Source organism: Mytilus trossulus, chromosome 10, assembly GCF_036588685.1.
Source record: "Mytilus trossulus isolate FHL-02 chromosome 10, PNRI_Mtr1.1.1.hap1, whole genome shotgun sequence".
Classification (NCBI taxonomy): domain Eukaryota; kingdom Metazoa; phylum Mollusca; class Bivalvia; order Mytilida; family Mytilidae; genus Mytilus; species Mytilus trossulus.
The window spans coordinates 52441334-52465660 of record NC_086382.1 but is presented as its reverse complement, the minus strand read 5'-3'; the positions used below and the strand labels follow the sequence as shown (position 1 = coordinate 52465660).

At 30.9% G+C, this 24327-nt stretch overlaps 1 protein-coding gene across 4 annotated transcripts; it reads left to right on the top strand.

Annotated features, from left to right (window-relative positions):
* Window positions 1-2462: 2462 nt before the first annotated feature.
* LOC134687598 (cyclic GMP-AMP synthase-like) lies at window positions 2463-23641 on the top strand. 4 transcript variants are annotated; one of them, XM_063548017.1, is made up of 14 exons: window positions 2463-2549; window positions 5570-5640; window positions 8765-8884; window positions 11299-11352; window positions 12443-12496; window positions 12819-12872; window positions 15471-15524; window positions 16236-16289; window positions 16922-16975; window positions 17694-17747; window positions 19140-19351; window positions 20497-20740; window positions 21744-21965; window positions 22940-23641. In XM_063548017.1, the coding sequence occupies exons 2-14, from the start codon at window positions 5601-5603 to the stop codon at window positions 23350-23352; spliced, it is 1629 nt and encodes a 542-aa protein (XP_063404087.1). In that variant the 5' UTR covers window positions 2463-2549; window positions 5570-5600; the 3' UTR covers window positions 23353-23641. The 4 variants fall into 4 exon arrangements, with proteins under 4 accessions (XP_063404087.1, XP_063404088.1, XP_063404089.1 ...); XM_063548016.1 differs by lacking the exon at window positions 2463-2549 and adding an exon at window positions 3113-3183; XM_063548018.1 differs by lacking the exons at window positions 2463-2549; window positions 16236-16289 and adding an exon at window positions 3112-3183.
* The last annotated feature ends 686 nt before the right edge of the window (window positions 23642-24327 follow it).

The window sequence follows — 24327 nt, the reverse complement described above, 5'->3', positions numbered from 1 at the left end:
GTCAAATTTCATTATACTGACAACGATATGTTGACAGAATAATAAAATTGAGAATGGAAATGGGGAATGTGTCAAAGAGACAACAACCCGACCAAAATAAAAAAAACACAACAGCAGAAGGTCACCAACAGGTCTTCAATGTAGCGAGAAATTCCCGCACCCGGAGGCGTCCTTCAGTTGGCCCCTAAACAAATATATACTAGTTCAGTGATAATGAACGCCATACTAATTTCCAAATTGTACACAAGAAACTAGAATTTAAATAATACAAGACTAACAAAGGCCAGAGGCTCCTGACTTGGGACAGGCGCAAAAATGCGGCGGGGTTAAACATGTTTGTGAGATCTCAACCCTCCCCCTATACCTCAAACCAGTGTAGAAAAGTAAAAGCATAACAATACGCACATTAAAATTCAGTTCAAGAGAAGTCCGAGTCTGATGTCAGAAGATGTAACCAAAGAAAATAAACAAAATGACAACAATACATAAATAACAAGACTACTAGCAGTTAACTGACATGCCTGCTTCAGACTTCAATTAAACTGACTGAAAGATTATGATTTCATCATATGAACATCAGGCACAATCCTTTCCGTAAGGGGTTTAGTATCATACCATCATAACATATATGAGAAGAACATAACCCGTGTCATGCCAACAACTGTTTTTAGAATAAATGTGTTTAGTTCCGACGCAAATACCTTATCAGTGACTCAATATTAACGCCAAAATATGCAATCTTTAATGACTTGACAACAGTATCGTAATTATATCCCTTCTTAATAAGTCTATTCAAAGGTTTTGTAAGTTTATGAGGTGAATACTGACACCTTTGTGCTTTATAAAAAATATTTCCATAAAAAATTGGATGTGAAATACCTGAACGTATAAAAAGTCTGCATGTTGAGCTATATTTACGAATGATGTCTTTATACCGATGATAAAATTTAGTAAATGTTTTGACTAGTTTGTGATATCGAAAACCCCGGTGTAATAATTTTTCAGTAATACATAAATTTCTCTCGTTAAAATCTAAAACATTGTTACATACACGAGCGAATCGTACAAGTTGAGATATATAAACACCGTAAGATGGTGACAAGGGAACGTCACCATCTAAAAACGGATAATTAACGATAGGAAATGAAAAATCATCCTTTTTATCATAAATTTTAGTATTCAGCTTTCCGTTAGTGATATAGATATCAAGATCAAGGAAAGGGCAGTGGTCATTGTTAGTATTAGCTTTATTTAAAGTAAGTTCACCAGGATAAATTTCATTAATATACATACTGAAGTCGTCATTATTGAGAGCCAAAATATCATCCAAATATCTAAAAGTATTATTAAATTTGTTTATCAGATGTTGTTTTGATGGGTCTTTGCTTATTTTTGTCATAAATTGTAACTCGTAACAATACAAAAAGAGGTCCGCAATAAGTGGTGCACAGTTAGTCCCCATTGGAATTCCGATAATCTGACGATATACGGAATCCCCAAAGCGAACAAAAATGTTATCTAGTAAAAATTCCAGGGCATATATAGTATCAAAGCATGTCCAATTAACATAGTTTTTTTGTTTATTGCTACTAAAAAATGACCTAAAAGAGTTTGAACATATATATTCACATTCTGATTTTTTGAATGCCTATTTAATTAGGTGTGTGAATTTTTTCTTAATGAAAATGTGAGGCAATGTGGTATACAGGGTAGAAAAATCAAAACTTTGAACAGATTCAAAATCACCAATATAAGCATGCAATTTATCAAGTACTTCCAACGAATAAACACACATAATCATTACAAATGTCAAAAACAGGGGTACATCTATCAACATTGTGTTATAATCTTTAATCACCACACAAACTAACAAATATGTAACAAAGTGCACAAAATGGCACACCTACCAATCATATTAGCCTAAATTGAAAACATTTTACCATAATACTGATTTTTTTTTATCTGCGAATTCATTAAACAATGAATCTATTATACAGGATCTATTCGCCAATCAGTTTTTATTTGCGCATGTGCGATTAAAAATGTATAGAATGTAAAGAAAAAAAACGGATAGACGATTCTTTGTTCCAATTTGATTTGTCTGTAACCCATAAATCTACAAATGCTATATATCATACGGTACCCTCCTTCAATCTTTCTACTCTATAATGAAAAATATGTTTACTGTAAGTTTTTGCTGTCACAAAATTATTGTGAAGGAAAAACATTAAAGGGGACACAAGTTTCAATTTTTTAGTGCATTAAATTTAAAATTATTCATAATTTTTATTGTCTGAAAAGTCAAAATGTAGTGCTACCTTAATATTAAAGATGCTTTTATTTTGCCAAAACTGGAGTTAAATGTGTCACACGTACAGTTTTTAATCTTAATTAAGATAAGTGACTGTAAATATTCACATTCTTTACGGATAAAAAAAAATAACAGATGACTGCATGTGACACGGAGTGGTTAACTGAACTACCACTTCAGAGATTAGGCTTCCGGTTGGTGATGTCTCTATCAAAGATTTAATAATAATAGATTAAAGGTATTTATTTGATAATTGATTGTACTTTCATTTCAATCGCACCAACACCACCAATAAAGTTGACACTTTTCAGACATAACAAAAACTATTTTTGGGTGACGCCCTCCCCCTAAATAAAATTAGAAATGTGATGGCAATATCTCCTCACTATAAGTTGGGTCTTAATTTTTGAAATGACACTTTTCAAAAATGCACATACCTTTAACGCTGATAAAAAATGACATTTTCCCTTGAGTTCGCATTATTGTGTAATGGGGAAGAGCATTTGTTGTAAAAATATTACAATGAATCGATCATGCATGAAGATTATTTTTATTTATTTTTTGTGTCCATCAGTCTGTATATTAACACTTCGATGCACCTTGGTTTTTTTAATGGCCTTAATATTGTATTTTAATTTATTCCTGATTAATTGTCACAATTTTTTTCTTTTTCTATTTTCATCTTTAATCATCATCTTTAATATACCTTTTGATTAGTTTTTAAGTGTCGGTTTTAAGTTTTCAAAAATTGAAATTTTCAAATTTTCCGAATCATCCCTGGAAAAACCGGTATAAAAATGTAAATATCAATTCAATAATCTATTTATAAAGTGTAAACTGTTCCGACAAAGAAGCATGATCGTATGAATACGGTAAGTGTATTTTCATTACGTTAGTTATAACCGCTAATTGATTACTAGTATGAAGATCTAGATATATAAGTGTTTAAAATTCATATATTTTATTGTTCATAAATTATCCATTATTAATGCAAAACAGGATTCTTTAATAGATTTACATTGTCATGATTGTCTCGAGCAAATAACATTAATTATGCTAACTCTTAATATTAAAATATCTAAAAGTATACAGGCAGGGCGATACATTGGTTTTCATAAAAAGAAAATAATTAAAATCTATTTTAATAGATATTATTCATTCCTTCACAAAAATAAGGTTAAAAGGTACATTGATTCTAACTTTTAATTTACCTAATTGTGTTTATATACATGAAAACAGTGAGTGACGTGTCATTATGTGTATATAATTTACATCAGATGCACTTGTGCACTAGACTTATTTTTACACATCATTCAGAAGCATATCACGTAATTTGTGTTGAAAATTCGTGCTGAACAATCGATCATCTATGTTTCATTAAATGTTTGAAAAATAACGTAATCTGGTTGTTGATAATAGGACAATAAACTTAAAAAGGTATGCACATTTTCGAGAAAAGGATGAGCAGTAAACGTATTTCAAAATCATATTAATTGCGTATAATAAGACATGCCAATTCTATAAATATTGTTAATTTGATGAATTTTAAAACATCTTCTTCTGTTATTGTCAATATGATTGATACCCAAACAATATATCATTTTTGACCTCTATGTCGACATCAATGCATGGTCAGTTTAAAACAAATAGCGTTTTTTGGGGGGAATGTTTCATTTGGATTTAGAATACATGATATATATATTTTCTTAATATTGAAAAGCAATAAAGATTCCGTTTTGAACATTAGATACTTTTGGCAACTGATTGGGACTTTTTTTTTATTTGAGAACAATTATTAAAGTGGAATAACTTTATCGATTTTTATTCTAAAACGATGCTATAATTTCTATATTTTCAAAACATGTGTGGCTGTCAGAATCAATATGACTTTATTCTAACATTAATTATTAAAAAGAAATAATTGAATTCACCAACTCAGCTAAATCAAAATAATAATAAAAGGTTCATGCAGTATACTTCATTTTCTAGACATATAAATTGGTCCTCGATTTTTTTACAAACATGTGTTTCACACATACCCACCATTTGTAGCCATACATACTCAAACTTTTAAAAAATGGATGTTATAGTAACGCATAAAATCTCCCCAAAAGTAAGATAAGACTGTCACTTATCTCCAAAAAAAATGGCTATTACTATTATATATAGATATATGAAGATGTTGTGTGAGTGCCAATGAGACAACTCTCCATCCAAATACTAGTAACAATTTATAAAGGTAAAACATTATAGGTCAATGTACGACCTTCAACACGGAGCATTGGCTAACATCGAACAACAAGCTATAAAGGGCCCCAAAAATTTTTTGTGCAAAACCATTCAAACGGGAAAATCAACGGTCTAATCTATATAAAAAACGAGAAACTAGAAACACGGATAAATAACAAACTAACGACAACCACTGTACATCAGATTCCTGACTCAGGACAGGTGCAAACATGTGCAGCGGGATTAAACGTTTTAATGATACAAAACCTTCTCCCTTTTTCTTAAACAATAGCATAACATCACAACATAGAAAACCGCACTATAAAATATCAATTGGAAGCCTGAGGGTAAACTCAATTAAAAAACGTAAATTAACACACTATGAACGAATAAATTTGATCTGCGATACCTGAATGCAAATGCACAGTTAATAAAATTTAGGGGACAAACATTCAATGCCAAAATGCAAACAAACAAGTCCAAACAAAGACATGGCAAGACACCATCGCGAAATATTTAACCCTTCGAAAATAACCACTTTTGAAAAAAAAACGGTTTAACAATATCTACAGGTAAATGAAAAATAATTTTGTCGTTTTAGGTCTATAACTTATATGTATAAAATTTATATTGGGCTTTATATGTTATACTTTTATCATATATGTTATGGATTAAATATTATGCAAAAAGTCGTCATTTCGAATTTATCACAGAACGCTTTTCTTCAAACCTTTTTTCTTATTTTATTAGCATATTAATTTTTTTTAATTCCTTTTCCTTTCACCTTCAGTCTTGTTTTTCATGCTTCATTTTTATGTCTTTTATCTCGATGTTTATTATTGACTTCCCTTTCCACAATATCACAAATAATGCAAGAGAACGCTTCCGTCAGCAATGTCCACAATGTAATGTTCAAAGTCTCAATTCGAAAAAATAAGAGAAAGACATGTCTTACTTCTTTAAAACTATAAATCAAAGCAATTTACATTTAATAACATCATGTATTTATCATATATACCTCCATTGTAGAATTAATATTTGAAGCAGTTTACTATTTGAAATGAAGAGAAGCGAGCACAAACAGTCTCCAAAATGTGAAGGTAATGATGGCTAACACGTTTTTTTATATAAACATATTACACGTTACTCAAACTACTATACAAATATCGAATATGACCATTATCGACCAAAACAGCCATAAAAGGATATTCAAACAATTCCAGTATATAACTATACATATCAGTACATTAAGGAATTGGCAATTTAACACCAAAAGGGGGTTATGTCTTGTTCCTAAAATATATTCTGATTCCCAATTTTATAAGAAATAATAAACTGGGGTCAAATAGATGACAAAATAAAGTTCTGATTCCTGATTTTTCGAATACCGTATTCAAAAATTATTGTTTCGACAAGATATATGGTTTTAAATATCTAGCCTTTTTTTTTTTAAATATATCAGAATAATTAATGAGTTTAATATTTCATTTATTGACATAATACTACCGGATATAATGCTCTTATGTATTCATTTGAAACGCATACAAGTTCTAAGGTCATAACAGTTTACTATGATTCATGCATTCATTGTGTTAAATATAACGTTTTTGTAAAACCAAAACCTCAAACCCATTCATATTTTATAATTATAAACCACCACCTAAAACAGGATTAAACACAAACCACTTTATACAATTGTTTGTAATAATTACTACCCTTATTTCCTGGCATATATTTGATTGCGAAGTGAAAGCAGATATTAGATTTAGGTTTCCATACGCAATAAAAGGTAAAGGATTTGTAATGCAAGAAAAGACAAGTATCGTACCCTTGCTAACACTGAAACATATGGGGTTTATGCAATCTTCTTTTAGTTCACACGAACGAAGTAATACTGCCCACAAAATAAATTATATAGATAAATAACTTATATCTAAAAGTAAGGTATGGGTACAAAGTGACATAACATCAAAATAATTCGGCATAAATATTCAAGGGGAGTTTCGTAGAATAAGCATTGTACCATAAAAACCTGACCTACATGTGAGACTTCAGGAAATAGTCTTTCGTTAAGTGGTGGAATTTAGAACACAGATATTACGTGACCTAATGTTAATCGGACTAAAGAATTATCTTGGACCAACACTAATCTTCTCACGGATGCTTAATTAGCTAATGTCAAGTCCTAGAAAAGTTGAACGGTATTATATATATTGAATCATTTGTTGTAATATTAATCAATTGCAACTTTTTTCAATATGGTAAACATGTCTATGTTTTGAATTTAATTGTACTGTATTGTAAATTCCTCGTTCCAACAACCGTTTTTGTACTTTGAATACGATTACTTCTCTATTGGCACGGTCTTCATTCAACTATCTTTTCTTGCAAATGTAAAATTTTCAATACTTTAAAAGTACAGTTTTGTCTCACTTATGAAGAAAGAATTAAAAGACATAAAAAGGGATTCTAGTGAATTTTTGTAATAAAATGTTATTTTTTTAATTTTGCAAATCACTCTTCACAGACTTTTAACATGCATCCCCTGAGATCTAGGTCAGAAATTGATCAAACTCAACATAAATTATTTCAAAATGAAACAGCAATTGACCAAATGTGTATAAACAAAAAAAACATTCATGAACATGGTTCGCTAAATCGTTCGGTATTTTGAAAGGCTGATATGTGTAACGAATACATGACAAACATTCAGAGTTCCATTGTTTTCTTTTTAAGCAATAAACTAGAACATAACAATTAAAACATTTTTGAAAAAGAAACGGTGTTAGTTATTTAGAGAGATTGTTTAATTAAGAGCAGTTACATAATGTTAATCAACAGTAATAGATGAAATTTGTTATTGAAAAGGGGTGACAATACAAAACAAAAATAAAATCTATCATTCAGTAATACTATATGTTTGGTACTCAAGTACCTCTATCATTTATTAATAATATTTGTTTGGTACTCAAGTACCTCTATCATTTAGTAATAATATTTGTTTGGTACTCAAGTACCTGTGTTTTATGAATATCACATCGTCATATTATTAAGTAATAATCTTCAACCTGCCGCTCTTTTAAATGGTGACGATTTCGTTTGTTATACGCCCGTCAAAATTTTGACGGGACGTATTATGGTATACAAATGTCCAGTGTCCTTCCGTCTGTCCGTCTGTCCGTTTGTCTGTCCGGCGTAAATATGTTGCACCGTAACTTGAGAACAACTTATCCAAATTTCATCAAACTTAATATAATTGTTTCTTATGATGATCAAATGATCTGTATACTTTTTGGTGAAAGTAAGATTTAAACTTTTTGAGTTACGGCACTTGGTAACTAAAACAGGGGTGTGTTTTTTTCTTCACATTTCGCAGTTTCTCAAAAAAGATTCTTTATTATGGCTTAAAACTTTAAACACTTCATAGTTATATTAATCTTAATATCTGTATAATTTTTGGTGATGATTCAAAATTTCATTTTTGAGTGATTGATTATTTTGTAAAAAAAGGGGAGGGTTTGTTACATGTCGCGCCATATCTCAAAAACGATTTATGATTATTGCTTAAAACTTTACACATGTCTTTGTTATATTAATCTAAAAATCTGTTTACCTTTTTGTGATGATTCAAAATTTCATTTTTGAGTTATTTAGTATTTTGTAAAAGTTTTTTTTAACATTTTGTGCCGTATCTCAAAAACAATTTTTCATTATTGCTTAAAACTTTACACATTTCTTTGTTATATTAATCAAAAGGTCTGTATGCTTTTTGGTGGTGATTCAAAATTTTATTTTTGAGTCATTGAGTATTTTGTTAAACAGGGGAGGGTTTTTTACATGTCGCGCCGTATTTCAAAATTATAATTTATGATTATTGCTTAAAACTTTACACACTTCTTTGTTATATAAATATATTAATCTAAAGATCTGTATGCTTTTTGGTTTTGATTCAAAATTTGATATAAGTGATTTTGTTTTTTGTTAATGATGTAACAGGATGGGGGACCTCACATTTCCCGCCGTGTCTCAAAAACAATATATGGTTATTGCTTAAAACTTTCTCATAAACTATTTATGATTATTGCTTAAAACTTCCACACAAGACGTTGGGCGTATCATGAGCTCATGGCGCAGCTGTTTATTTCCTTTGTCGAGTATGCCAATGATTTTTACATAGTTTAGTCTTAAAATGGATTGAGTAAAGTTGTACATTAACTTCTACAGGTTCTAAAAGTAATGGCCCTAATCGCAAACAAGATGCCCAAGAAAACAAGAGGAGACCTGCATCAGCAAAGAGCAAACCAGAGACAAAGAAAACGCATGAACCATCTACTAGTAAACAAGGTAACAACAAAATATAAATAAATTGACGAGAATTTACAAATAACTACTTTACGATAACACAGGATACATTGACAAATGGATACAGTATTTCCTGGGATAGGCCAATAAAAAGTAAAATCGCAAAAATACTGAACTCAGAGGGAAATCAATTAGGAAAGTCCATAATACATGGCAAAATCAAATAACAAAATGCATCAAAAACGAATGGACAAGAACTGTCATATTCCTGACTTGGTACAGGCATTTTCGTACAGGTAACAGTAGTATACCGCTTTTCGAAATTCATAAATCGAAAGAGAAAAACAAATTCGTGTTACAAATTAAACCTGAGGGAAACGCATCAAATATAAATGAGCTACGACACAACAGAAACACAACATTAAAATGTAACACATACCGAAACGAACTATAATATAACAATAGCCATTTTCCTGACTTGTTACAGGACATTTTAAGAAAAAATAGTGTGTTGAACCTGGTTTTGTGGCATGCCAAACCTCCCGCTTTATTGGCAATGTTAATTATAAAATTAAAATGACAACATGATTACATGACAGGAATACAATACAGGTAAATGGAAGAAAAACAAACGAATAATATCCAAGAAAAGGTACTAGGTTTAAAATAATAATTTTAAAAAAAATACGCCAGACGCGCGCCACGTCCACACAAGACCAACCAGTGACGCCCCGATGAAAAAAGTTTGAACACCAAAACAAGTACAAAGTTGAAGAGCACCAATGACCAAAAATTCCAAAAAGTTGTGACCAATACGACCAGGGTCATCCGCCTTGGACTAGAACATCCTTATTATTTAGAATAATTCATACTTTTGCAAACAGTTGATTTTATAAAATGACTATATAATAGATAAACTTGATTAAACTGAATTGGTGACCAGCTACAGAATTAAAACATTACAAAAATACACAGCCGTGTTAGCAAAAGCCAGTGCAACGCACAAAGTGACATCACATTGGAATTTCTAAAACGAGTTTTAAAAATTAAGAAAGATTTTAAGATTAGATTTATTAATAACAGAACCCCTAAGGGTGATTGAGGAATAGAAATATAGTCACTTAGTCTTTTTTCGACTGGCAGTAAACGCTTGCCGAAGTGGGGCGTCCGTTTGGCTGTGCAGGATGTTTATAGTTCGCAGTCACGTCCAGTCAGATTTGGGATGTTAAAACCGATGCCTCTATAAGGAGAGTGTTATGCTCTTTGCACGTTAAGAACCCTTGCATCAACTCTTTGAGGGGTCCGTAGGTGGCCTGTTGCAAGGTAAAATTTCTGTCCCTATCCAATATACCCTCATTTTCCAGTGGCAGTCCACATTTCCCCGACCATCCTCCCAGATGGCCTCTATTAATTCAAGACCTACCTATAGTATTGTATTTATTGTGAACTTGTTCTCGTACTGTACTTGCATGAAATATTTGCCATTGGACGTTAAGCAACCAATAATCAATCAAACAATCAATTAATAACAGTGAAAGTTACAATTAATATCAAAAATATTATCACATATTAAAAGTCCCTTATCAAATGGCAAAATCCAAAGTACAACCACGTCGGTGGAATGGAAAGCAACTTTCATATTTCTGACTTGGTACAGACTGAAATGTTAATTGTATTTTAGCTAAGTTTTTATCAATAAGTTGATAATACTTTATCTATTTTGAACCCGAACTAGCCCGGCATTGATTGTGTTTGTAGTGTTGATTTGAATTTAAATATATACAACTAGTAAATTATCAAATTAGGGAGCTTGTTACCACAAATAACTTTTAAAAAATCTTAACTAAACCATCCGTAGATTCAAAGATTTGTTTTGCATGTAAAGGCTGTACCTTTAGAAAACTTATTTAATATATAGACAAATTTGTATTGTGACTTAAATGATTAAATAATAAAAGACTATAAGTATTGTTTTTATTTTGTCCAGCACTGATACAACGCTTTCATATCATTATAACATAACTAATTTTGGGCTTCATTATGAACTTTAGCTTTAACTTATTTGTGTTTATCATCAAAGTGCGATAATAAAAGAAACGTAGTTTAGAATGTTTTGTCTCAAGCCTTCTTAACACAGTTATCGAAATATCATTGTTCTTGATATCACAATTGGTATATTTTTAAGCAGAATTATCAAGGTCAATCAAGTCCTGATTTGTTTCTTCTCTATCTGATTTCAATATAATCCTGGAACCTTTGATAACTTTATTTAATGTTATCGTTCATGTTAATTTTATACGCGAAATCGATCATGAATCTTGATATATGAAACCATTTTTGAAAAATTATTCCAATGATAGAATAACAAATCTTTATATGATCAATCTTTAAAAAAAAGATGTAATAAGGTGCAACTATCAGATGTCTAAATGTAATATATATGTTATTCAAAACAGGTCAACCAACAGATAAAAGCGAAAAACAGAGGTCTTCAGTCACATACTTGATCAGTGAGTTTATCTTTTAATCACCTTTCATTTAGTGAAAACATTACAATGTTTTTCATGAACAGTGAATTCATCTTTGATCTAATATGAATTTTAAACACTATTTACTGTTGAGAAATAATAATGAGGAAGGGACTAAGTTCCCTAAAGCAGATAAAAACTCAACAAAGAGACCAGAATACAGCGTTTGTACGCCAGACGCGCGTGTAGCAAGATTTTCTTTCCATTCCGGTGCACCCGTTTTTGTTGGTGTTTGTGTTACTCTTTCTTTATGTTTTGTGTTATGTTTGTTTCTTTCTTAGTCATGGCACTGTCATGAGTTTGGATGTCCCTCTGGTACCTTTCACATATCTCTGTCTAAAAATAGTGACCTCAAAAGTAACTTGGATATTCTTTAAAACTATTATGTCATGAAGCAAACCGTGGATTCATTTATTTTCGTGTGAACCATTTTTGATCGAGTGGGGAAACTTGCATTTTCGTGGATATTTTATTTTGTGATTTTGCCAAAGTCTACATATCTTCTTAATGAAAATGTGTAATTCGTTATACATTTGAATTCATGGGACCATGACAATTGATATCCAAAGAAAAGTAATGAATTTAAAGTGTTTCTACAACACTGGTTTTTCAAATATTGTTTTGATTCTAGCGTTCCTTACAAAGATAAGTGCTCAAATGCACAAAATTAAAAAAAAATATATTTTATTAAAAATGCTATAAAGTTTATACTAGTATTTTTATAATTAATATATTCGCATCTTTGAAGGATATAAAGACTCTAAGTATTAGGGTTTAGAAAATGGACCTGATTTACTTACTATTCATCAAAGAACAAAAAGGGGAATCATTAGAAAGAGATCAGCCCAGAAACATTTGAGTACTTACTGCAGTAAAAATATAAACTTGCAAGACTTACTGTAACAGAAAAAAAAACGATTAGTTTTTTTTACAACTGAAATTGCCGTTGTCACAATACGATAGCACTACAAAGCGCTAATTTAATTAAGGCTGAACATTAAATTAGCAATTAGTTTAGAGTAAATTCATGTTGTAAATGTGTAACATGATATTATTTATCTCTTTATTACAGAAAAGCAACCAGTTGAATGTGAAAAAAAGAAGTTTCCAGCCAAAACAGCGGACAGTGAGTTTAAATTTCAGCCATAATTTCATTGCAAGAATAAGACAAAGATTGTTCACGTTGTACAGTTCGAGAAAACACGTTTTCATCGCTTTTGCCTTGATATATAATCTATCTAAAATTAACTACAGATGTCTCACATAAACCAGGTTAAAGCTAAACCAAAATGCTTATGGTATACAAATAACTGATGAAGCAGTAAAATTTCAAAGCCGAAGGCAACAATATGTTTGTGATATGAATGATTGAATAATGATTGTGAACTAACCAACCCCTAGTTGTATTAATTATGTTACTATATGTTACTATCATTTGTTCATTACAGAGAAGCAAGCCGACAAATGCGAAAAAGAGAAGTCTTCATCTTCACCAGTGGAAAGTGAGTTTATCTTTTTTTTTCACATATTTTCTAGAAAACAAATGATAACTTTATTCACGAGGAATGAAAAAGTCTTTCAGCTAAGAAAAATGTGGTAACAAATTTAACAGAAAAAAAATTTGATATTAATTACAAAGGTCCTTCTCAAATCTGATCTCAGATGAATTTGAATTATCCTTTTTAACCGGATTTTTGTGACAAAAATATCGGTTATTGATTTGGGGATGAACGGCGGGCAGCCGGGCGGTCGGGCGGCATCGCGGGCGGCAACCAAATGTTGTCCGTGCATTTACTCATGAACTGTTCAAGCAAAGCTTTTCAAATTTTAATATGTTGTTACAGACAACAAAATGAAGGTCAAGTTCAATAATGACGATTTTGGCTTTTACCGTTCAGGAGTTATGGTTCTTGAAAGATTAAAAAATGGCTTTTCCAGTCCTGTCCGTGCATTCACGCATGAACTGTTCAACCAAAGCTTCCTAAATTTTATTATGTAGTTACTGATGACAAAATGGAGATCAAGTTCAATAATGACGATTTTGACTTTTACCGTTCAGGAGTCATGGTTCTTGAAAGATTGAAAATGGCTTTTCCAGTCGTGTCCGTGCATTTACTCATGAACCATTCAACCTAAGCTTTTCAAATTTTAATATGCTGAGACTGATGACAAAATTGAGGTCAATTTTGATATTGACAATTTTCATTTTCACCGTTCATTAGTTATGGTTCTTGTGATATTGGCATGATACAAATAAATGTTAATGAATGCGGTTTGTTGTCGTTGTGACAGCCTCTTGTTGTGTTCTGATATCTGATGTAGCTGTTAACGTTTCTTTTTAAACATTAAAAACTATTTTAACATCACTGAGGTTCAAACGTTTGGTTTGAGCATTCATGAGGGAGATAACAGAAATAATGTCAAGGATGCACAAAATTTATAGAATGTTTTTTCTCCTTTTTAGCTCACCTGGCCCGAAGGGCCAAGTGAGCTTTTCTCATCACTTGGCGTCCGTCGTCCGTCGTCGTCGTCCGTCGTCGTTAACTTTTACAAAAATCTTCTCCTCTGAAACTACTGGGCCAAATCAAACCAAACTTGGCCACAATCATCATTGGGGTATCTAGTTTAAAAAATGTGTGGCGTGACCTAGTCAACCAACCAAGATGGCCGCCACCGCTAAAAATAGAACATAGGGGTAAAATGCAGTTTTTGGCTTATAACTATGAAACCAAAGCATTTTGAGGAAATCTGCCATTGGATAAAAATGTTTATCAGGTCAAGAACTATCTGCCCTGAAATTTTCAGATGAATCGGTCAATCGGTTGTTGGGTTGCTGCCCCTGAATTGGTAATTTTGAGGAAATTTTGCTGTTTTTGGTTATTATCTTGAATATTATTATAGATAGAGATAAATTGTAAACAGCAATAATGTTCAGCAAAGTAAGATCTACAAATAAGGCAACATGACCAAAATGGTCAGTTGACCCCTTTAGGAGTTATTGCCCTTTATAGTCAATCTTTAACCATTTTTCATAAATCTAAGTAATCTTTTACAAAATCTCCACTGAAACTACTAGGCCACAATCATCTTTGGGGTATCTAGTTTGAAAAATGTGTCCGATGACCTGGCCATTGAACCAAGATGGCCGCTACGGCTAAAAATAGAACATAGGGGTAAAATGCAGTTTTTTGCTTATTACTATGAAACCAAAGCATCTAGAGCAAATCTGACAAGAAGTTAAATTGTTAATCAAGTCAATATCTATCTGCCCTGAATTTTTCAGATGAATTGGACAATTGGTTGTTGGGTTGCTGCCCTCCAATTGGTAATTTTTAAAGAAATTTTGCCGTTTTTGGTTATCTTGAATACTATTATAGATAGCGATAAACTGTAAACAGCAATAATGTTCAGCAAAGTAAGATCTACAAATAAGTCAACATGACCCAAATGATCATTGACCCCTTAAGGAGTTATTGCCCTTTATAGTCAATTTTTAACAATTTTCATTAATTTGGTAAATTTATGTAAATTTTTACCAAATATAGTTCTCTGTTACTAATGGGCAAAGTTCATGATAGATATAATTGTAAGAAGCAAAATCGTTCAGTAAAGTAAGAACTTCAAACACATCACCATCACCAAAATACAATTTTGTCATGAATCCATTTGTGTCCTTTGTTTAATATACACATAGACCAAGGTGAGCGACACAGGCTCTTTAGAGCCTCTAGTTTAAATTCAAAGCGGTAAACAAATCTTCAAACTAAATAGTTATTTTTTCTTTTATCACTAAAGTTTATGTGACTTTTTATAAAATAAAAGACTTTTAATATTAGGATCGGAAAGATCTTACTATCTCACACATTCATAGACGTATACAGAGTAACCTCCGTTAGACATCCGTCAATTAACATAATAGTGGGAATTGTACTATATGATTACTTTTGAATTTGGACAACTAGAGTTGTGCATGTTTTAATGTTTTTTGAGAAGCGAAAAAAAGCAACATATATATGACTAAACAATAATTTGCAATAAATCGAAAGCTTTCCATGTTGGACATGTGTAACTGATATATGATAATGTCATACATATTACAGAAAAGCACACCGATAAAAAAGAAAAACAGAAGCCTGCAGCCCAAAAATCGGACAGTGAGTTTAGCTTTTAGTCATGTTTTCATTCGATGAATGAGGACACTTTTGTCAAAGAAAAGTTTACAATTTTTGTAACATCCGTTTTCCCTTATAATAATAGAATATAATATGCCTTTCAAAGAATTGAAGACCTTACATAGTTTAGCTATTTCAAGAGAACGATACCAACCGTTTTATTAAGAAAATAAGACAACATAATCAAATGAACGAAAACGTATAACAGTCCATACTGTGACGCACTCAAAATCCACATTACTGATAAATTCATGTTATTAATTGAATTTTTAGTTTTAACAAGTCCATACTTTCAAATGTATTGAAATAGGAGTAATCAGACGCTGTCACTCCAAACGCAATGCATCATGATTCTAACAACACTTAAATGATTGATGCATCTACCAAAGTAATACAAATGTATCACATAACAAAGAAAAAAGTAAAATCACAAAAATACTGAACTTAGGAAAATAAATTCAGAAAGTCCATAACCAAATGGCAAAATCAAATAACAAAACGCCTAAAACATGACTCAAAAACAGTCTGTAATAAGTAGAATATGACAGTTGTTATTCCTTCGTTTGATGTGTGTGAGATTTAGATTTTTTAATTTGCCTAGAGAGTTTCCGTTTATAATTCTGTTATTTTAGTTTTTGAAATCACTTGTCTAAAATTTGCTTATTTATGCTATCCATATTTTATTCGTTACAGAAAAACAAACGGATAAAAGCGAAAAACAGAAGTCTCCAGTCACTTCAGTGGACAGTGAGTAATCCTTTTTATCATCAGTTCGTATCGTAAAAAAAATGTGTCTTTTTCTTTATATTACGAATAAGTTATACTGGAAGAAGAAATACTAAACTTTTTAAAATAGATCAAAATACACTATGATGTAAGTAAAGTTCCTAAAGCAAACTTAACCTCAGATGATTTGAAGCTCTTTAACGGTTGCTATATATTAATTCGTACATTACTGTCTTTCAAATATTTTCGTTCTAGCATATCTACTGACGGTAAAACCAGATAGTTGCTTAGGATACGCACCATTTATATAGTGTTATATCTGTGTTCAAACCTATACACAAGTGTTCAGAGTACAGCATACTTCTATTTAAATCAATAACATATACGAGCAGTTAAATACATCATAAACCTTTAAGATCCGTGTTAAGAAAACCAATAGTATTAAACAATCTTTACTTATATTTTATATAATTAAAAAGAGTTGTATAACGCCAGTGAAACAACGGTCCAGTAAAACTCTGATACTAACTCTGATATAATATAACGTTGTTTTTTTTTTTATTTTAAACAAATGCCGTTGCCATTGTTATTATATTTGATTAAAGATTGCATCGTATGACGTACAAGTATTTATTATATCATATATATAACAGGAAAACAAACCGATAAAAGTGAACAACAGAAGCCTCCACCCAAAACATTGGACAGTAAGTTTAGCTATTATTAATGATATCACTGTATGAACAAGAAAATTTTTGTTCCTGAAGAGTGTTCAAGTTTCTTAGTTATCACATGTTTATTTGCCTTGATCTGTAATTGGTTAATAACAAATTAAACAGGTTGGCACTATTCAAAACCGTTAGGGTTTATCAACTAATCTATTTATCAAAAAAGCATGATGTATCCTTCACAGGATTGAAGACCATACATATTTAAGCGATTCAGGGATCAGATACTGTTATTAACCAATTCCTATTTTTTAAATAAAAAAGAACTCTAAATGAGACGCACCCAAATTCATCATTGATGATAAATGCAAAATACTAATTGGAATTTGGTTTTAATACGTTTTTATGTAAATGTATTTAAGGAGGTGAAATCTGTTGTTGTCACTCAAAACACAGTACTCCCTGTTTCCGACAGATTAAAAAGGGTCGAAATAATAGTACAGAAGACACAACATAGAAAACTAAGACTAAACAACACGAACCGCAACACAGACTGGGGGTGATCTAAGTAGCTCCGGAAGGGTAAGCAGATCCGGATTCAAATTAAGGTTTTAAATTTGGACAACTGCTTTTGACCAAGCTATTAGTGTTATCAACAATTTAGTTATGACTCAGCAATGATTGTCAGTAAGTTTGGATTATCCCATGTCTAAACTCTGTTAATATTAACTATTTACATTAATTTTGTTTATAACAGAGAAGCCTACAGATAAATGTGTAAAAGAGAAGTCTCAATCAACATCATTGGACAGTGAGTTTTGCTTTCAATAATTACATATGACAAAGTCATAAAGAACGTACATTGAAGTTTATCTGTTCGTTTTATTTAATTTCTTGGCTCTATGTTATCATTATTTAATTACCAGGTCATTTACTAACATTAGACACATTAACTTTATTCAAGACTCGTGTGTTGTGCATATATAAAAAGCCAAATCATGAGTTTCTGTTCAAAATATTATCAAGTTAAACTTCATGGTTCACGATTCAAATTAAGAATTCCAATTTAAATACTAAACGCCATTAGTAATGCTTATATGAAAACAGATTTGCAAAGTTGTGATAAATTATTAGTCTGCTGAAATTATATATACATGTAGCTACATTCCATACTCGACATATATTGCAAGCATAATCGTCAATTTAGTTTCACCTTTAAGGTATATAGGGTGTATTCCTCTATCAGAAAATAATCGGTTTAAATCTTTAATAAAATGTGTGCACATTAATAGTAGAATGGAAATTCATGTGTAAGAATTTACATTTCAATATAGAAAATGACAGCTTTTATCATATTTATGGTTGTTTTTTTACAAAAAAAAAAATATTTTTGCTTGAATAATTTTTTTCAAACTTTGACAAATAAGGGGAGGCAACTCAATTTTAATGACAGATAATTCAGATAAACTTACGTTTACAATAAAATATGTTAGGAATTTACCTATGTTATAATGCAGCTAGAAAACGGGTCTCGTGACCACATTTGTTTCTTTTTCTGATCTCAAAGCATAATATAAAAACTATCGTCTCATATTTTATCTCAAATTCCATGGTGTAGTTTTGGTTTTATGGTAGAAAGTTTGGTTTTCCATGAATAAATCTGTCAGTTTTGCATAACCTGTAGCATACAAATAAGCACCGTGACCAATTCTTTTTACTAGACTAGTATTATTTTTTGTAAAAAGCATGATATAAACTACGTTTTTTTCAAATTATTAAAAAACAAATTTGGATTATAATTTAGAAATCCCATCTACCTTAAAGCATTTTAAAAATCTTTTTTCCCTTCCATGGCCAACAGTTATGAACGCACGATTTTGAAACTTATTTAAAAAAAACAAAAAAACAAAAGTAAGTTGATACTTCAGATAAATGTAATCCATTGCTTATTTTTGTCAATAAGATTCTTGGAACACATTTTGTATTTTTATTATTGACATTAAATTGCTATTCAAATATCTCTACAGCAAATGCAACTCGAGCTTTGATATAAGTTTGAAACCCATTATACAGTTTACTATCGATTGATGTAATGTGACCATTTCCTAAAAACGATTTATATAGTCAATATACAGTTTCTATGTCAATGCAATATATTAACAGTTTGATAAAATTATTTATTGTTAGCTTACCTTTTTTTCAGAAGAAACTGCCAAAGACCGCATCCCTGTCAATACAGTTATTAGAGAAAGATTCAGTGGACATCAAGACAAATGCAAACTTTCCATGGAAGAAGTATCACCCGCTGCAAAAACCATCAATAGCTTTATCGACGACTTTATTCAAAAACTGAAAGAAATATCTACTCTTAATTGGAACAGTTTTAGATCTGGGTCCTATTATGACAAAACAAAGGCAAGTATTTTTAAGAACTGATTATGGCTTCAGATATACAGAAGAAATGTTATTTTGGCCTACTTTGTAGCATCGGTCTAGTTATCAGCACTTTTGCGTTGACATGAATTCAAATAGTCTTTAGGAGGCTCGCGGGTTCACGAAATTCAGCAAATAGTTAAACATTTGTTTTTTCATTACAAATTTTATTTATTACACTATTAGTTATAACTTCATGACATGGTACCAAAAAAAGCCACCGTACAACTGTTTTGATTTTTGCCAAATATGACTTTTTAAAATGTTAATATCATTGAAAAAGCTTCAAATTATCTCCCTTTGGTGCGAAAATGCCAGTTTTTGGCATTAAAATTGAAATATATTTGTTTAACTCATCGGTGACCTATATTTTTTATTATTGTTTTCAAATATGCTGTGCATGAACTAAATAATTAGACAATTTAAGCGATTTCTATAGTTCAGTTTTTTTTCATTTCGATATAACCTTTATTTATCCTATTAGTTCAACAGAAAAAAAGGACATTAACAAATTATTATGCTTCTTTTGGAGGAAAATTGTGATCTTAAATGAACAGTGAACCCATTTTTTATTCTATTTTTCTATAAGGTATAGGCTGTAGTTTATTTTTAAAAAAATTTAGCGAAATCGTATATTAGAAAAAAATTTATTTATACCCGCGAGCCCTCTTAATGATAAATTATTTTTATAACTACAGATTTTCAAAAACACTATAGATTAACTACCCCAGGAAAACATTACCTTAGTTGCAATTGGCAAAATATTTCAATGCTACTCAACGTTGTATTGTATTGGAAAGTTGTTAATTTTCTCAATCAAGCGTCACTGATAAATTTTCTGTAAACAAAACGCGGTGATTGACAAAAATTGGGATCCTGGTATATCTCAGTATTAACTAATTGATTTAAAGAGGCGGTACTTTTATGTGTTTATCGATTTTGATATACAAACCAAGAGAGAAAAAAATCCTGAGGAAATAACATAATCTTATTTTGAGCATGAACGGGTGTATCAGAATTTTTGTTTAAACAGTAAATTTTGAAAGATTTATGTCATTATAATAGTATCGTTGTTCATTCATTAGAAAAATCAAGCAACAGGAAAAAAGTGTTTTTTTCTTTTTTAGAACTGCCATCCAGATGAATTTGATATAATGTTTTATCCTGAACTGTCTGTTGAAGTGGATTTCGATGACATGAAAATCCCTGGCTTTTATAAGGTTAAGATGGTGTCACCAAGAGTGCCGGAATTAGAACATGTGTTGGACAAGGATCGGTATATTGTGCCTGATAAATTCAAAAAGTATGTTTTTGGATTGTTTGATCGGGTATTAGGGCCAGACGGGATTCGACAAGGACGAAGAACAAAAAGTGAGTGATAAAAATATGATATGAAAATATAAGGTATTGTGAAATGGATATCTGGAGTGAACATTTATTTTTAAAGAAGAACTGTAGAAACCCAACTAAATATACAGTCATAAGTCGAGTGTATTTTTCCAACTGAACTGATTTTTATAGTTTGAAGAGAAAAACCTTTTGCAAAGTTCATCTTTCGAATTAATTTTCAAGATATTCGAAAATTTGGTTTTGATATAACTCTTGTTTTCGCAAATGTAAACAGTTTCTTTTTTTTTTACATTCCTGGCTCATTATTAGGGCACATTTTTGAAAGAAAACAAAATAATCTCTATATCTTTTTTATCATCAATGTAAGTATCAAAAGGGGAAAATTAATTTTGTGAAAATGCTTCCGAAGCGCTTTTAATAAGTTTACCTTCATCACGAAAACTCAAACATAAACATCGAAAGCCTTGATGGTGTAACAATACGTAGTCACTTCAGAAGCCTTTTGACCAAAGAAACACAACAATAATGTCAATTTCATCTATAGTCGCCAGGTCACTAGGAGTTTTTCTTTTAACGATTTATGAATGGAATGTGAAAAACTATATCACGAGTGAACGTGGTTGATTGTTTAGATTATTTTTACCGAACCGCTACGAATTTCCGCTGAAGGAGACTATAAGGTCAATTTTACCTAAGGGAGTTGAAACCTTTTGAACTAAGTATCAGCAATACTAGTTTAGTGTATCATCTATACATGTACATACAACTTTCAATAGGACATTGTCTTTCTGATAACAATAAAGCATACAAAACTTCAATTCATTCAATTTAAAAGATTTGAAAACTATTACATTTTTTTAAATGATATAAAACATATCTGAATAAGATTTTGTCCGATAGCTTAGTTATCTCATTGAAAGATAGATATAACTTAGTTTTAATAAATGAAAAAGTATTTGTATTATGCTTATTGTTACTGTGCAAATTTTAATATTTCATTTATATTCTAATTTTCGTATTTTAGGGAAGTCAACACTAAACCCACGTAGTCCAGCTTACACAGTTTATTATGATGCATTCCCAGGGAAAAGTTCGATCGATATTGATCTTGTTCCTAGCTTTTATATTACTGGATGGCCACCAGAGAAAATAGCTAGAAAGATAAATCCATCATGGATATCACTTGACGATGTCGTCAACAAAGCAATGATATCTTATGATGTTGTTTGCAAAACCTGTCCTGAAGGTACGAAATATGATTTGTGGAATATGAAACCTTCATTCTCACAATACTGAAATGCCACTCTTTCTCATAGATATTTTGATTTTATTCCGAAAAAATGTTGTGTATGTTTAAATATTGGGAGGAAATGTTGACAATGATATCCCCTATAACCCAACATGAATGAAAATCAGATGTGCCATGTTTTCCATATTAGACAACTTTAACAGAGACCATATATTCTGGAACTTAGTAACTTTATAAATGTTTTGATATAATAGATATATTGAGTTAATTTTATTCCCAATTAACATCTTAGTGTCCTGTTGTATGGAGAAAAAGTGTCAGTGCAATAAGGACTTTTCTTGAATTTTACTATTGCCCTACCATGCCTGTAGTAAAGCTGATTTTATTATTTAATATGGAAAACGTTACTTCAAGATACAGAGCAGCTAAATATATAGAAAACATGTGTTTCAAGCTTTAAAGCTGAGTTCAAAAAACATTTCGCACTTGTGGTAGGCAAATATTACATCAATACAAGATACTACTACTTGACAAAATATTTAATATATAAACAACATATTCGATAAAATTTCTCCTTTATTTTAATCGTTAGGGTGCACTCCTTTTTTTCCCTCATTTTTCATCAAAGCGAGAAAGCGACTATACCTGATAATGTATCGAAGTAGAACTAATTTTTTAAAGATAGTGAAATAAACTTTAAAATCGTTAACTGTAACAATTTATCTGCACCTGATGCATATTTTGACAATTCATTTATCGTAAATGATGCTCGAGGCCAAGCATTTGAAAAATCCAAAACCATAAGTAATGTGTGAGACCTGAAAACCCCAAAAAGACATCAAAATAAAATCACATTTTGGCATGTAGTTAGTGCAAATAGCACATCCATTCACTGTTTTCTATATTCAACTCTATCAACTAGGTGATATACGAGTTGAAGTTGTATATTAATAATACATTTTTCATTTCAGGTGCGGCTGACAAAAACCTACTTTTTCGATTATCTTTTTCGAGAACAGAAAAAATGCTCGTCAAACATGCAAACAGTGCAGACAAACTGAATTTTAAAAAGACTGCTTTTCGGTTTATAAAATTGTGTATTCAAGATTTAAAAGAAAAACATCCTAGAAAAGTTGAAAAGTTTTGTTCCTATCATATCAAGCAATTCATGTTTTCTCAGTATGACACATGGCCAACAAGGGAGAGTGAAGAAGTTCGTATCCAGAGATGTCTTATAGGAGAGCTAATTAAAACGTTAAGTCTACCAACACCTACAATCCTGAACTATATCATAAAAAATGACAATGTTATCAGATATGTATCAAGCGAAGAAATTGCAGTAATTGTTAAAGGATTGCAGGAAAAATTCAAGTTACTTCATTGACAGAATTATTATTCATAATGTGCACTGCTCTTTTAATATAATTGATATCTACTAAATTGAATTGAAATTCTGTCTGATTTATGTTAATTTTCCAATATGTGCATGTTTTTTATAAATAATACGATAATGAATATTTTAAAACCGTAACTCTGTATCTAATGGCATTGTTCAAATCAAGATTGAAATGCAACGCCTCGATATTAATGGCATAATGTTTCCATACATGTGTCCATCCTTATATTTGTCCATTATTTTGTTCCGTTTCTCAATAAAGTTTTGGTTTAATACAGTCACGATTATTTGTACACAAGTTCGTTATCATGTAAAGATAAATGCCTACTAATATTTTTGAAATGTTCGCATACTGTAAACCAACTTATTTTTGCGAACGATTTATTTTCGCTTTTTTTGCGAAATGAAAAAAAAACCGCGAACTTGTATTGTCGCCAAAATTCGTAACTATCATCTTTCTTTTTCTAACTACAACGTACATCAAGTGAATTTTAAAATCGCACAAGTAAGTCACAGAGAAGCTAAAAGGACTAAACGCAAGATAAAATATTCGCGGAAAATTGGTTTACTTGTATTTTTCCACGTGAATCATATATTTACCCGGAAGAAATTGTTCCGAGTATTCCTTATTTTGATTGGTTAATTTGTGGCGTATATACTTAATTTAGTCCTGGTGTCTATGATGAGTTTATTTACCGTTTACTCTAAAAACTTAACTTTTGATTTACTTAGAACAGACAAAGTTGAACTATTGGATGTTATTTTTCCGGTTTTGCTAACATGAGAAACACGACGAATGTGCAGCAGGATATGTTTACCCTTGATGTTTTCGTGGGGTTCATGTCACTAAGTCTTTTTTTCTGTCTTGTGTTTTGTGTATTATTGTTTGTCTGCTTGTCTTTTCTTTGTATAATGTCCTTCTGGTATCTTTCACCCCTGTTTTACCTGAAACACTGTGATAAT